At 45.3% G+C, this 13,060-nt stretch overlaps 1 protein-coding gene across 7 annotated transcripts; it reads right to left on the bottom strand.

The window, feature by feature from the left end:
* Window positions 1-383: 383 nt before the first annotated feature.
* On the bottom strand, window positions 384-12,939 carry LOC135242947 (glutathione synthetase-like). Of its 7 annotated transcripts, none has more exons than XM_064314305.1 (13): window positions 12,807-12,939; window positions 10,343-10,477; window positions 9,881-10,026; window positions 9,434-9,509; window positions 9,008-9,147; window positions 6,433-6,549; window positions 4,628-4,708; window positions 4,295-4,372; window positions 3,930-3,996; window positions 1,962-2,156; window positions 1,269-1,350; window positions 949-1,138; window positions 384-674 (listed from the first exon to the last, which is right to left on the bottom strand). In XM_064314305.1, the coding sequence occupies exons 1-13, from the start codon at window positions 12,822-12,824 to the stop codon at window positions 521-523; spliced, it is 1,479 nt and encodes a 492-aa protein (XP_064170375.1). In that variant the 5' UTR covers window positions 12,825-12,939; the 3' UTR covers window positions 384-520. The 7 variants fall into 7 exon arrangements, with proteins under 7 accessions (XP_064170375.1, XP_064170374.1, XP_064170381.1 ...); XM_064314304.1 differs by lacking the exon at window positions 12,807-12,939 and adding an exon at window positions 11,526-11,651; XM_064314311.1 differs by lacking the exon at window positions 12,807-12,939 and adding an exon at window positions 11,526-11,649 and having other exon boundaries at window positions 384-641.
* Window positions 12,940-13,060: the final 121 nt, after the last annotated feature.

Raw genomic sequence — 13,060 nt, 5'->3', positions numbered from 1 at the left:
CTAGTTTGGCAGATAGTAATAACACCACCTTCTGCTTCTAATTGTAGACTGACTACCGCTTTTCGAAGGACACAAATGTTCATTTTTTTCAGTGAATTTGCAATCTCTTAATGAAAACATGCTGACATAAAGTGTAATTTAAGTTTTTAAGTAATGGGGTGAATTTATCAGCAGTAGGCAATTGGCATCTTGAATAATTTCCACCTTAGTAACAACATTGCAGTAGGCCTACAGCAAATCATACGGAAAGGCTGTCTTTGCCCATATTATGCTTTTTCCTGTAAATAATGAAAACGAGCCAATATTTCAGCCTATTAAATGCCATTAACCCCCCACAACCCTACCCCCCCAGACTATTTTTAAATTGCACAAATATGAATATACACCAAAAATATGCATTGATGAAAGTTTTTTTTTTAATGTATTATTTGTAGCATAGAGCAGCACATTAGGTGGAAAGGCTCTTCGAGGTATTTCTGGTACGCTGTTCCAACAGGCGGCCGATCCTCCAGGAGGCGGGTCAGACTAGAAGCGGGGTGTCCAGGGCCGCCCCTACGAACACACTTCCTTCGGAACATTCTGCACTCTTGGTTCTGAGAAGATGTCCCACGCACTCATTGAGCAGCATATCTTTCCCCTGTCTGTGTGGAAGAGCACAAACGCACGGCAAACGGCTAACAGGTTTTAGCACACAGAGACTCCGAAACTGCTGAATCGCATCAGATATTACACTGAAAATGTGTCCGATCAAACAGTAACCCTCAAAATGTCTGTGCCGTCAACATATCCACATTGTCGCTTACGCATGTAATGATTTTAAGCTTCATTTTATTATTACATGCTATTTTTTTTTTGGTGAATTACTGTAGGCTATGGTTTAATTTCCGATTCACGTGAAAGTGCCCGGTGAAACGAATGTGGCCCACTCCGTTAGGGGGCGGCGCGTACCTCACGTAAGCCCCGAAGACGCCCAGCTCGCTCACGCACGCGCTGGGTCCGAGGGGGCAGCCGCCCCTCAGCAGGTAGTTGCAGAAGGGGCGGGGCCGGACCCTGTCCATCAGAATGTAGGCCGTCCTTTCCGCGCCGCCCGCGGCTCCCGACAGCGCCCGGCGGATGTCGTCGCCGTAGACGTTGTTACCTGCCGGAACGAGAACCGGCCGTCAGCCGGCGAATCACAGACGAGCGAAGAGTGCGTCGAGGGCGCCGTCCGAAATAAAAGAAACGCTGGAATATGAAAAAAAAAATGAAAAAAAGTGGAACGGTCGTACCCCCTCCTTCCCTCTGGGGTTTCAGGACGTACTGGTCCGGGTTTGCCAAGGCCATGGCCACAGACTTGTCTCCCTCCTCTCCCTGCGCAAGCAGAAAACGAACCGTATGCGTCAGGCCGCCTGCGCAAACGTCCGGCGATCGCCCCCCGATTGCGGCTCGCATTAAAAACCGTTCCTCACTCACATCCACCCGGTCCACTCAGCGGACTGAGTAAAAACGTGGTAACGCCACAGACTGGCCTCAACACCGTGCTATATTCGGTGTTCATTTCCAAGCAGCACACTGAGGGAGACAGAAGTATCCATTTTGTAGACCGAGATAAATGTAAGACGAGGTTCTCACATTCAGCCTTTAAAATCACTGACATGTAAAAACGAAAGGCATGCTTTTCCATGTTGGAGCATCAGGCCAATTCATTCTCTGGTGACCTTAAACATTGTATGTTTTACCAATTTATTACTAATATGCGAAGCTCTGTGCTGGCATTTCCTGAACAGGAAGATAAAACATACGTGATTTTGTTTGCGCACACTTCCCCTATATTGCTGAACTGTATCATCTTTAACGATGTATCAGTTCATGATTTAACTCACCAAAACATTTTCCTTTTAAATAATCATTATTACAAAATGATTTCATTGTTTTCACAGCGTTGTTTAGCTTTTGAAGCTTTTTTTCTCTCTCTCTCTCACCATGTCCAGAGTGTGAAGTCCAGTAAACGTTGCTTGGATCAGAGCCACAGCCTCCGGGTCATCCGGAAAGAACTTCTCCAGGACCCCGGGGCGGGCCAGCTCCTGCTGGACCTTTTTGGTTCCGGCCAAGTGGGTGGCGATGTCGGGGCACTTGAGCGCCAGAGAGCGCTCCACCATGAGCCGGGCCCCCCAGCCCTGCACACACACACACACACACACGCACACACACACGCACCACTCGGGATCAGGGTCACACCCTGAAACAAGGGCGTCTCCGTCTATCAGACACCCTTATTCAGAGCAGCTCGCATTTTCACACGACGAGAAATTTTTCTCAGGCGTAGGGTCGGGCTGGCCGGAGGATCGGACGCTGTCGGACGCCGTCCGTCGGCTGCACCGATCGTCGATCGATTCCGAGGCGATTCGTCGGCTGATCGACACGAGCCTGAGAATCTATTCTGTGGGGCTTTTTAGAACTTAGTTGCTGGAATTTAAAAAAGGAATTTTCCTATAAGCCAGAGTGCTCTGCTTCTCCTTCTCAAAGTGCTATAAGGCATTCACGTTTCTGCATTGCAGTGCAGTCATTTGGCAGTCGCTTTAAGCCGCGTACAATAAGGGTGTACCGAAGTTTGACGGAACAAACGCTAATGCAGCTCAGGTTAGGTACAATTCTCGTAAAGGCAGCAGCTAGCCATAGCCGTGAACATCAAGGCTAGCTCACACAATTAATGCAGTGGCTGAGCCAGTAAGGCTGTGGCCAGGTCCTTTTTGTACGGTCAGTATTTCAATTCAATGCAAAAATGCATTACACGCCTACAGCGTGACTACAATTAGTCCATCTTTGAAAAAAACTGGAATTAAGAATCCAGGATTTCCAGGATAAAAGGCAATGTTCATATTTCTTGAGGCATGTAGCCATTTGTCGAATCATTACATTACAGGCGCTCTTATCCAGAGCGACTTACACAACTTTTTTTACACTGTATCCATTTATACAGCTGGATATATAATGAAGCACTTTCGGTTAAGTACCTTGCTCAAGGGTACAACGGCAATGTCCTACCCGGGAATCAAACCTGCGACCTTTCGGTTACAAGCCCAGTTCCTTACCCACTGTGCTACACTCCGTCCACAGCCTGAATCGACAGCCTGAAGGACCGTTAAGGTTCGATTTTGACCGTCTGTGGACTCTGACCGTCCCGACGCCGGCGTTCCGGTGGAGTCGTAAAGATCAGAAGGCTGCGAACACGGCCGAAAAGACGGGACGGCCTCGTGACATTTTCACTCCACGAACACTCGCGGCCGGCAGGGACGAGGATAAACCGATGATCAGGTCGCTCTTGGTTTATCGGAGGAACTCCTCACCGACGCACACTAAGCGTTGACTTCTTCGGCAGGAATAATGAAACCTGTTCAAATGCAACAGGTAAGGTAAGTTGTAGCACAGCGGGTAAGGAACGGAGTGTAGCACAGCGGGTAAGGAACTGGGCTTGTAAGCGAAAGGTCGCAGGTTTGATTCCCGGGTAAGGACACTGCCGTTGTACCCTTGAGCAAGGTACTTAACTGGAATTGCTTCAGTATATATCTAGCTGTATGAATGGATACAATGTAAAAATGTTATGTGAAAGTTTTGTAAGTCGCTCTGGATAAGAGTGTCTGCTAAATGCCTGTAATGTAGTGTAATGCAACAAGCTCGCTTGGTGACCTGTAATCAAACACTCAAAACAAAGGCGCATTCCAGGCTCTACGCTGATCCGTCTTCAAGTCCAACTTCTCAAAGGCGGTAAATGCTGCATAGAAACTGAAGCTGTACAATTCTGACTGTGAGTCGTGCTTTTTAATTGCCAATTTTCTTCACTGCATTCGATGAACAGCAATGGGTGAAGTGGGCTCTTCAGTACTGGCCCAAGATACGGATACGGTGTCAAATAGAAGAGAGCTTCAGAATAACCGTAACTGCGCACTGACCTGTTCCGTGTAGTTCTGTGGCATGAACCCACTACGGAAGTACACTATTGCAACCTCTTGGCCATCTCTACGAAGACAAAAAAGAAACAAAGTCATTTCACTTGACACATTTTGTCCATTTCCTAAAAAGTAATGATACAAACAGAGCATTTCAATGTTAGACTAATGGCAAATCTGTGAAGTCAATCGTTTAGCTAAATCTAGCATAGATGTTTTGCAGCAAAAAAAACAGAGCAAGAACAGCTGCAGTGCATTTTGAGCCATTTGCAAAAACAAGTGTTCTGAAGCCTCTGAAGAGTAAAGAAGAGTTAAGTGATCAAATCCATTATCTGACCTACATGTTGAAAACATCATCATAAACCTACACAAACAGCCTCTTGTCCTGGTCCAGAGACCCTGTCTTACACACATCCACGAACCTCCTTCGTATGACTGGAATACCCCTGCGGACAGACAAAAAAGGCATTTACAAGTCTGAATGGAAACATGCACGTAAATTACACTACCATAACGTCCCACACAGTAACCGCAGTGACTTGGAGTGAGGAATCCCTTTGAGATGCAAATGAAGACACGTGCGCACCCTTCAGAAGAGTTCAGATAGACAAGGTGTGCAAATGAAGACACGTGAGCACCCTTCAGAAGAGTTCAGATAGACAAGGTGTGAAGTGAACCCGTCCCGTTTGGACACATCTCACCTGTTCCACAGCTCATTCTCAACACATCGATGGTCGTAGATATTTAACTCAGAATCCGCCACCAGAAACATGACCACGGCCCTGCAGAAAAGAAGACCAGCGGTGTTAAACCTTCTGCCATTAGACCGCGTTCATTCAAAACCTTCTCCATTAGTTCTGATGCCCTCCTTTTGTTAATAAAATATGACCGCATTTAGGGGCAAACTGCAGTATTACTAATGTCAGCCAAATTCTGAAGCTGTGAAACGTTCCCTATTCACTGCAGCACGAAAGGAATCCATGGAAATAATTTCAAGGTCCCAGCGTATGCCCAAATTTTCACAGTGACGGCACGCCATCCAGACAACACCAGTGCTGTTTCAGGAACACAGGAAGTGTGATGTCACCAACAAGGCACAGAAGAGACTCATCTAAAATCAATAAGCGTAAAAGCCAACCAAACAAAACCTGCTATTAGAATTGCAAACAAAGCTCAACTACAAAGCTAATCTATCTCAGCTACACAGTGATACCAACGGCGATGATTATCCTGAAAGGAAATGCAAAAGAAGTGAAGACAGCTAAAGAGGGTGAATTGGAGCCCGTGGACAGAATGAGATTCTACAGTAAGTCATGAGGACATGTGTGAAACCAGTTTTTCGGGGGTAAGCCAGCTAAGGTTGACTGTGTAAGAAACCACTCAGACACATGTGTCAAGGTCACAAACAGGTCACCAACAAGGTCACCAACAGTAAGAAACCAAAACTCATCACGTCGAGGTCACCCACTTCAAAAAGCCCCTCCACAACCCAAACAGCAGAAGTATCTGAATGGTGAAGGAACGTGTGTAGTGTGTAGACCTGGTGCTACTGTAATGGGATTCATTTAATGTGATCTCAGTTAACTGACTCCATAATAATGTTTTAACCTTTCCTCTGTGCCAACAGTTTCGCAAAGATGGAGGAGACTGCCGTCTGCCAGTAGTGTGGCTATATACAAATCGCTATCTATCTTGGCAGATGCGAACATGTCTTTGGCTTATGTAGCCTGCATAAATACAATTGTGTATCCTGCTACGACACTACAGTTGTGATTAGTACAGATATCCTGAGTTTTATGTGTATGTTAGGACCATAAAACTGCTAGGTGGGCAGTGTTAAGAGTCAAAGAGGAATGTCTTGTTAAAAAGAATGCAGTTTTGCAGTGTGTTCAGTAATAATGACAACATACCTTTGTAAGCATATCACACTGGGTTAACCTTTGTATCTGGCTGGGCGCTGACCCATAGGTATGAAGATCTTTAGTCAGCACCCCACCACCAAAGACACCAACTGGTTCCCCGTGATATCAGTTTTCCAACAATACAAACCATGATTACATTGTATCATTGTACGAATGCTGATCCAGTAGGATGTTTTGCAACTGAGCATTGTCTCTTCATCACACTTGCTGACTCCCTGTCAGCACAGTAAACAGTCTGTTTTACTTTGATGGTCTGATAAGAGGCAGACTTCTATGAACCACCCAACAACAGTAATAGAATCACAACTCAGCTCATCACATCACCAACTCAACACGCTCAACTCAAGGTTACGTGAATGTCAACAATCTAACATGGGTTATCTAGGAAATATGAAAACCGTGATGTTACACTGTACCCAGTGCTGTCTACACCCGAATGGCAACAAATCACTCTCAGAATCCTCTTTACCACAGAATCTGTGAGCTAACTGCAAAGCCAACAGACTTAACATGATTTCCACAGGGGCTTCCGAAACACTTTATAGAGAGTAGCGGAGCCCCTACTTGCCTAATATATAGCCCACCTCTCACGGTCATACAGCTTCCAGGCCATGGCCAGGGCCTTGGCGATCCCTGCCACCGGGTTATTGTCCTGGATCATTTTCTGCTCTTCCGCTCGGCCAGCGACCCTCAGAATGTGCCTGGAGTGACACGAGAGAAAGGTGGCATTTTCGGAAACATATTTTCCGACTAATTTTCAGGTAGTCACACGGCAGAATTTTCCCGCTGGTCAGAGTTGACACCCGAGCAAAGGTTCAGGTTCCTTACGAGGGAGGCATTCTTCGCGCTGGACACAGTGATACTCTCACAAACAGCCATAATCGAGTTGTGATTATAATGGGAGGAAAGTGCATTGGGATCACTGCTTTTCTTACTGTATTGCAGTATATTAAAAATGAACAGAATTTAGTAATGGAAGCATATTTTTGGAAACTCCTCCCATCCTTCTTCCATATCAAGATCTACTTTAGCATTAATAATTACTATTGCTACAAACCGGCTTATGCACTAAAAACCCATAGGAAAATAATGCCTGTTTTCATACCACTTTACAGTAGTGAACAATGCACAATGCACCACCTTTACCTACACAAGAGGCATGAAGCCTGAGCACTCCTTCAACACACTGTGAGCCAATAATAACAATAATAATAATAATAATAATAATAATAATAATAAACATTATTTGTATAGCACCTTTCATACAATGTGCTTTACAATAAAGAAATTACATGCACCGACTGCTTCACATGAAAATAGACATAGAATGAACATAAAAACAGTGATGAAATGCCATAATTATAAAAACGGGGATAGAATGCCATAATTAATGTGACATAGAATGAACATAAAAACAGGGAAGATGTCTAGAGAAATGCAAACTGTCTAGAGAAAATGACTGCAATCCCACCTCCTTTCCTGTTTTGTCTGACTGACTGATAAAAATTATAGTTTGGAGGACAAGCCTCTATCAGTGTTGCTACACCAGTAGTGCCGTTTAGCCAGGTCTCAACTAAAAACATACAATGTAAATTCTTTTCAATTATCAGATCATTAATCAACAATGATTTGTTAGCCAATGATCTGACATTAAAGACAGCTAATTTCAGCTGTAGGGATTCTGTGACAGGAAAGGAGACTGGTTGTGCCTGAACATTGACAAATTTAAGATTACTGAGACAGGTACCAGATGGTCTGTGATTGCTACGATGTGTTTGACCATGCCACCGGCTGGTTAAGATCACCGGTATGTTTAAGGAAGCGGCATGGGGTCTGTCTCATTTCTGGTAGACACCTGAGTGATGATGTCTGTGGTTATTGCTGTTTAATAGTTCATCAATTTGACTGAGCTTCAGCGTGGCAGCTTTAACTAACTCCTTGATTGGTGAGTGTGGTGGAAGGGGGGAGGGGGGTCATTGGGTCCCTGATTGGGACAGAGGCATCCTCTGAATTCCTTGGGTGATGTGGAGCAGAGGGTCAGGTGAGGGGGGAGAGATACAGGCTGTCTGCCTGTGTGCACTGTCCTTTGCACTTATCCTCACATTCCTGTTTGGGTATGGCATCCCGAGAGCATGACGTAGGTTGGCACCGAGTAGTCTGGACCCAGTGATGTTTGGATGAACCCCATCAGGTTTAAAGTGGTCTTTACAGTTCCAAAAGATATTGGAATTGTCAATAAACTTCATCCCATGGGCGAGGCACACCGATGTCAGCCATGTATTCAGCCCCATTGGCCTGTTATAACCTATTTGTTGCATAACAACGGTCCAAGTCCAACTACCAACGACAGCTTTGCTTCACAACGGTAAAATATGCCCAAACAGCCGCGGAAGAATATTTCAATTTCAGGTGATTAAATCGAAAAAATCAATAAATACAAAAGTAACCATATATAGTCATTGTTGGTAACCCGTTGTATATAAGTGGAATAAACCCCTCCGGGCTGTCCCGGTTATTAGAAAACAATGTAAGCTACTTCGGTGGTAGTATGGGGTTACAGAAGAAATCATAGGCCAGATGGACCGACGACAACGTCGCTTTTTAAAATGTCAGTGGGCTAATTTGCCTAATCTTCGCGGGGCTTTAGACCGCGGTGGAAACGCAGACAACAATGGGCTGAAGGAACCTTTTAGTTCCTTGAAAAGTAGTTCCTGGGACTAAAAGTTCCGGGTACTTTTGGTGGAAACGCGGCTTATGGTAAGGGAACGTAAACAATTCATTCACAAGAGTTGAGTTCCACTGTGTGTGAAAGGTAAAGACGGCTCGAATACCGCATTACAAATTCTGTGGGAAAGGGAACCTGTTACCTGAGGCGGCTCAGGTGCGGTATTAGCTGTGTGAAAGGGGCTATATGGTGTCAGGCAGGCAAATACTTTAATGCAAATAACAGCGTGCACCCTGGAGCTGCTTCAGCCGAGTTCTGGGATCCCAAACTCTTTTCACGTCGTGACGGGAGAAGGGTCGATCGGTCCGAAAGTGCAATGGCGGGAATCGAGCCCCCGCCCTAAGCAGGGGCGGTTCCTACGGTGCCGGAGAGCCGGTCACCTGAGGGGTCACCCGCCTCGCCCTCGCGTCCCCTCCCGTCAGGGCGCGCCGTACCTGTGGAGGGCCGGAAGCCGCGAGGACACCCCGCCGCAGCCGACTGCGATGGTGTTGATCTCGATCTGCTTCAGGGCCGGGTTCCCGTCGGGCCCCTGGTCCAGCATGTAGTCTGAGCGATTCAGGCCCACGGCGACTGGCTGAGGAAGCACAACCACAAAACTCTGAACTGTTAATGAGCATTGATTACGTACAATTATCGTCTTCACCTTCACTGCGCCATTCATGAGCATTTACACCGGACAGCTCTTCCAGGAAATAAGCTGTCGCATTACAAAGCATCGTTGTGACTGCTGGCTACACTGGCTGTGAATTGGAAATATTACAGTTTATTAGTGTATTTATACAGTGTATTTGTATCACATGTCAATCAATCAAAGTGCCATAAAGTAGATTTATAAACCGAGAAAACGTCCGTTTGCCTACCTGAGAGCAGCCCTCCTGAAGAACGTGCGTGTATATGTCGAACAATCTTGCGATGAAATCATCCACTTTGATAGTGCTGGGGAAAAGGGATAATTAAAATGGGCATGATATCTCTCAGCTGTGACATCATTGGCAAGGGTCTCTCCGACTTCTGTATGCTCAGTATAAAGGAGCTTGTCAAATCTGCTACAGGTTTCTGACTGCTGCTTTTGCCTATGCAGGACACGTAACTAAATCCAGGTCCCATCAGGTACCCAAGTACCAATCATACCCTTATTGTGACTCGAGCAGGGGGGTCACTCCATCTTCAGTAACTTTCTCTCATATACTCACTCTACCAGGAGCTGCATTGGCACCAAAACATGAAATGAGCACCTTCTTTAGATCAGCAGAGACTACGTTCCTTCCGTAGGACAGCGAGCATGCAGGGCTGGGTGGTGCTGTTACCTGGCCAGGGCCTCCTGCAGGAATCTGGAGTCCTGGCTGACCTTGTCCACCAGCCGGTTGAAATGCGTCTGCACGGCGAGCGCCTGGTCGAAGCACACTTTCGGCACGGGGGAAGGGAAGAGGGTGAAGGGGAAGTAGCTCGCCACCTGCGACCGCGACAGAGCAGAAGAGGCAGCGTCCTCAAAAAGTATGGCAACGGTCGCCTCACAGCAAGAAGGTCCTGGGTTCGAAACCCGGCCTGGGAAACCACTGGGAAATTGAATTAATTTCACAAATCTGCAGACAGAACACAATGCAAAAGAAAGAGAATTCCTCTCTGGCCAGAGCACTGTCTATTCCCAACACTGAGCCCCAGTCCTTCTCCTCCTTAGTAACTGACTTCAGCAGTAGTACAAGCACAAGAATAATACACAAACATTTTTTTCTGTCGTGCAGATTACTTAAAGTCAAAACGAAGTTCACCTCCGGCGAATTTGGCGACTCCTTTGTCCTCATTAAAATTCCATGCAGAAGGGCAGCGTCTTTGGCCACAGCTTCCAATTCCGTGATCAGCGCTCCATTCGTAAACCCGTCCTCCGGAACCGTCTTAGAAGCCATCTGTGACAGCATGGTATTTAAAAATTCTTAAAGAAACCATAAAAGATATTCTTCCGTACATATTAATACATGATCAAATAGCAATGAGGAAAAATGCATGCTGTCTTCCTTACCCTTCTGAATAGGTCAATAAAAAGAAATTGGCTTGGGAATGTTTCTCTGCTGTTAAAAAAACGCGCTATGGCTCCGCTCGAAGATCCGTTTTCTCCGTCGGTCTCAGAAATGCGTTTAAGTTAGGTGTATTGCGTCCTCTTAGGTCTGCACTTATGACGAGCTCTGTCTGCAGGTTTCGCTCACTTATGAAAAGTGAAGCAACTCGGCTTCAACATTAACAAAGGCATATTAAGGCAGGTCTTCCTTCAGAAAACAATGCTCGCTACGTTCAATGTCCTGCATTTTTACGATATTTGACCTAACCTGTGACATCTCTAATATTTGAAGGAGCTAAGTAGTTTTAATGCTGTAACACAGTTTTTGATGGTATTATAATCATTATTTACCCATGAAAACAAATTCTGGTAACTTGACAGTTGTTACATGCGACCCTTCTTTGCTTCTTTCTTTTTCTATCTCGCCCATTCGCATGTGCATGGATACCTGGGAGGAGGACCTGTGTAGCAATTTCTACAAGTTCCTGCTAAGGTTTATTTGGTTGTCGTTTTGGGGAAGGGGATCGTGGCTTTGTTTATTGTCTTTACTTTTCGCTGTGGCTAAGGTAAGCCCTGGGTCCGATTACCCAATGCGTGGGTAGCCTCGGAGTCTTTCTTTTGTTCTTTTTGGCCAGATCCTAGTTTGTATGAACTTGTGTCTGGTCTCGTAATGTGACATGCCGCCCTACTAAACGAGTCGGTTTTGGATGCCCATTTAAAAAATATATTTTTAACGTTTTTTCCATGTACTTTGTTCAAGTTAATTGTCATATAAACTGACATAGCCACATGTATACACAGAACAATGAAATAAATTAATTGATAAGCATTTAAAAATACCTTTGGTAAACACCACCTCCTATCACCCCACAGGGGGAAAACATAAGTACGGTAATCACCTGAACTCTGCTGGCCTGCATCACATGAGAATGAGGCTGACCCTGCCTATATTGGGATCTGTTAGGTCAGAATACTGCAGCGTAGGCACGGGAAGTAGGGATGCTGAGCGTGTTGCAGCACCCCCTGCTGGTTGGTACTGTAACAATGAGTCGCGATATAGAAAATGCCCCGTCCATCACTGATTCAGAGCAGTTTAGTCGCACTAAAAAATTAATAATAATAAAATAACCGAATTAAATTAGTTGGGACCCACACCCTCAGATACTAGACTGACATAGATGAAATTACATTTATTAATTTATATTTTAACGCTGTGAGACCCAGACAGAATTTATATTCTTATTTTATTCTTTAACTCAAATAATCATGTTGTCTGTCTTCATACGACTCACTTCACATGTCTCTCTTTTCAGTGTCATACAGAAGGAAGCAGTTTTTGTGACCTGTAGACAGACATCACATTCGTAGCTATTGCTTGTATATCCCATACTGCAGTATCCTCATATTGTGTTCACTGGGCAGTATCTGGCCTGATGCTGAATTTTCTGCACTGGTGACATTGTTGTTCTTAACACAGAATGGTGAGACAACCACAAGACATTCATTGGAGCTATGATTCTTGATTGAGGGGTAGGGCAAAGGTAAGGGGTCTGGTATCGGGTTACCCAGCAACTGAAAACAATAGTAAGATATTCACTGGAACTCACACGAAATTGAGGACTATACTGTCATTCCTGAATTCTGAAGGGGGTGAGGGGCAAGGGGGTGTGGCTACCACACATCAGTTCTTGCACACTGTTAGTGAGCCTAATGTCTGATAATACACACATGGCTGTGCTACCATAGCACTTTTGAAACCCGGTCAAAATGACCTCAAAGTAAAAGTAATCCACATACTAAAAAAACATTGGCCATCCAATAAAAAATACCGGTGGTGATTTACTTCACAGCAGCCTACACCTGGACAACAGTGAGCAGCAATTCTCTCGGCAGTGACTGCAGTAATTCTGTGAGCAGCAAGCGGAGCATGCAGAGAGCAGCACAGGCAATGAGCAGCACTGGAGAGGTCAGACTGTCGGTTTCAAAAAGGCCCTCCTTTAGTGATGTGCGCACGTGATTGGTTGAGTATGAGAACATGTAGTGATGTGCGTACGTGATTGGCTGAGTATGGGGACGTAGTGATGTCCGCACGTGATTGGCTGAGTATGGGGACATGTAGTGATGTGTGCATGTGGTTACTGAGGGTGACTATTGGTCGACTGCTGCAAGAGTTTCCTTACCGCACTCGATCTGTGCATTTCACGCGCATCGCTCGTTTATGATGAAAAATCCTGCTGCAAAGGTAGAAAAATGGCAAAATACAAAAGACAATACTCGTGCCTGGAAAAACCTGGAAATACGTCATTTTTATATTTCAGAGGCCACCATTGATTGTTAAAACTACTTCAGTATATACACTATAAATAAAACTGGGCATATAAAAACAGACTTCAGTACGCATCACACAGTGAAGACCCGAACTCGTCTCGTGTAG

The sequence above is a fragment of the Anguilla rostrata genome, chromosome 17 (genome assembly GCF_018555375.3).
Source record: "Anguilla rostrata isolate EN2019 chromosome 17, ASM1855537v3, whole genome shotgun sequence".
Classification (NCBI taxonomy): Eukaryota; Metazoa; Chordata; class Actinopteri; order Anguilliformes; family Anguillidae; genus Anguilla; species Anguilla rostrata.
Note: the sequence above shows the minus strand (reverse complement) of the source record. Positions and strands in the feature narration are given on the sequence as shown.